General features: G+C 46.2%; 1 protein-coding gene across 1 annotated transcript; it reads right to left on the bottom strand.

The window, feature by feature from the left end:
* Positions 1–608: 608 nt before the first annotated feature.
* Positions 609–896, bottom strand: CCR75_007935 (uncharacterized protein; the record flags this gene model as incomplete). Its single annotated transcript, XM_067965991.1, has 1 exon — positions 609–896. The coding sequence occupies one exon, from the start codon at positions 894–896 to the stop codon at positions 609–611; it is 288 nt and encodes a 95-aa protein (XP_067822207.1).
* Between the last annotated feature and the right edge of the window lie 1,389 nt (positions 897–2,285).

Below are 2,285 nucleotides of genomic sequence, written 5' to 3'. Positions count from 1 at the left end.
GGCTAATACTATTATTTAGTAATTGACCATCCCCTTAAGTACACCAAGTGTACTTAACGGGGACTGTGTAACATAGGGGCAACTTTAGCCCGTTACACTTACCCACTTCAGTGATATGAATGGTAGACACAGTCGGTGCAGCAGTTTGAAGTGGCGCATGTTGAAGCGTTTGTTGAGAAGTGTAATTTGTTCTTATCAGATATTGCAATATCGACGGTTAGGTCTACAATTTTCTGAGCTTGTGACACGAAACATATCTGAATAGTTATGTGTCATCTGAATATCTCCATAGAGAGCGTACGTATCAAGTAATTCGGGTGCGTCGATTTAGTAATTCCCTATTTATTTAGGGAACCGCTAATGAGCCCTCATCTTTCGCTAATGAGCCCTCACCCACTAATTGATTGGTCAAATTCACTTGTTTTTATGGCTAATTAATTGGTCAAATTCACTCATTTTTATTGCACCACTCAATGACCCCTCAATTCCACTGCGCTACTATTACGCAAAAAAACACTACACTATTCCGACAGCGAGAGAGAAAAAACACGACCATACGACCATTATAGGCTTATAAAGGCAAATGGGTCGTGAGTGGTGGATCTATTCTAGGTACAGTGGTTGCATTGCGGGTGCAGGCCTTCTTTGTGGACAGGTCCTGGAATTGTGGCCCACTTGGCTGCAATTCCTGCATCTTCGACGTGGAAGCAGGGCGTTTTCGGTATGTTCAAATTGAGAAAGCTCACGGCGAGCTGACGTCGAGCCACTAGGCCTCCCACGGCCTTGCATTCGCTCAGGATTATGGAATCAGCATCCGGGACGGCCGTAAAATGATCTAGAAGTACAATTTGGCAATGTTCAGACGCAGCTCGAAATTCGTCAGCAATTCTTTGCATGGCAGTCTCTATTGTCAACAATAAACAGCATTTTTAAAATGTGTAGGCTATTCTAAACACCAATGACTGTCAAAGTCGTCAACTGTCAATAGACGTTGGTTCGATCGGAACGTATGCCGACAAGGAAGGCCCATGTTCGATGTGGTCATTCCTATGGTTACCATGTTAAAGTTAATGAGAAGAACGCAAATGTTGAATGTCAAATGTGCAAAGATTAGCAGAGCCGTTCTTCCAGAACGTACCAGAGCAAGTTCCTTGTAAAATTCTTTGCTGATACTCACGATGCGTCCAACGCAAGCCTGCAACTAATATCTTTCCCGTCACAGACGCAAAGACCGGTCTGTAATGGGACTAGGCCAAGTCCCTTGTTCAGCTCACTACAAGAGGAGACTGAACCGAGGGGAGGAAACGTTGGAGGGCGCTTGCGAGGTTGGAGGTAAAATGACAACTGAATTGAAAAGCTGTTATGGTTCCTGTCGCTACTCCTAATTAGCCTCAAGGGCTCCTAGAGATTTTACAAGTAAAACCTACACATGCATGAATAAAACCTACGAGCTGATATATAAATCCTTGGGTACACTGAGGTTCAACCCATAGGACCTTGAACTTGAAGTCCTGTGGAAAATTCCCTGCGAAGTGACTGGCTCACGCCACTCACTTTAACCGGTAGAGACACGTTGGACGCGTCACCAGTGTAGTTCCCAAGCAGGAACCATCATTCTGTACTTGAATGTAAACCTTGAACTTCGACTGGGAAGCTTTGAGCTTGAAGTTGAAAATCTCATGTCGACGATGCAGTGTCGCCAGATGGTTTCTAGGAAGATGCGTAATAACGATGCGGCGTCATCACTTCATCTAGAGCACAACTGGCTACCTTTAGCCCTGGCTCCCAAGTCTTACCCTGTAGAGACATGTCCCGCTTCCCTCCGTCTCATCTCCGGTGCCCAGCACCTTTGCGATATATACTATGGTAAGTGCTAAGACATGTAATGAGAGGCCCATTACATCATCCCTCCCTTAAAGTAGCGTTTACGCTTCAAAGGGAAGAGGAGTGCTGGCTGTGCTTCATTTCAAAATGAGCGACCGAGGAACCAAGCGACCGTCCCAGCCTTCCGTGAGTGACTGAGGCAGGAGTCCTCATGAAGCCCTTGCCGTACTGAGCACCCTGCGAAGCGACAGAGATTAACGGTGGACTGTACGACATTGCACCCATCATTAACAAGCGGGGTGATGAAGAGTTCTACCGTGAGCGCTTCAGCACTTGGCGTCGGACCAACAACCGTGATGATCCGCGTCAATCAAGGGCAGCGAAAGAGAATTCGTGGGGATCCTTCGTGTTTTTTGAAAACAAGAATCGAATGGACTCCCTTCTCGGACGTAGACCAATTC

The sequence above is a fragment of the Bremia lactucae genome (assembly GCF_004359215.1).
Source record: "Bremia lactucae strain SF5 chromosome Unknown BlacSF5_NotPlaced_19_SHOA01000004.1_2068294bp, whole genome shotgun sequence".
In the NCBI taxonomy this organism is placed as follows: Eukaryota; Oomycota; class Peronosporomycetes; order Peronosporales; family Peronosporaceae; genus Bremia; species Bremia lactucae.
The sequence above is the reverse complement of the archived record's forward strand: the minus strand, read 5'-3'. Positions and strand labels throughout refer to the sequence as shown.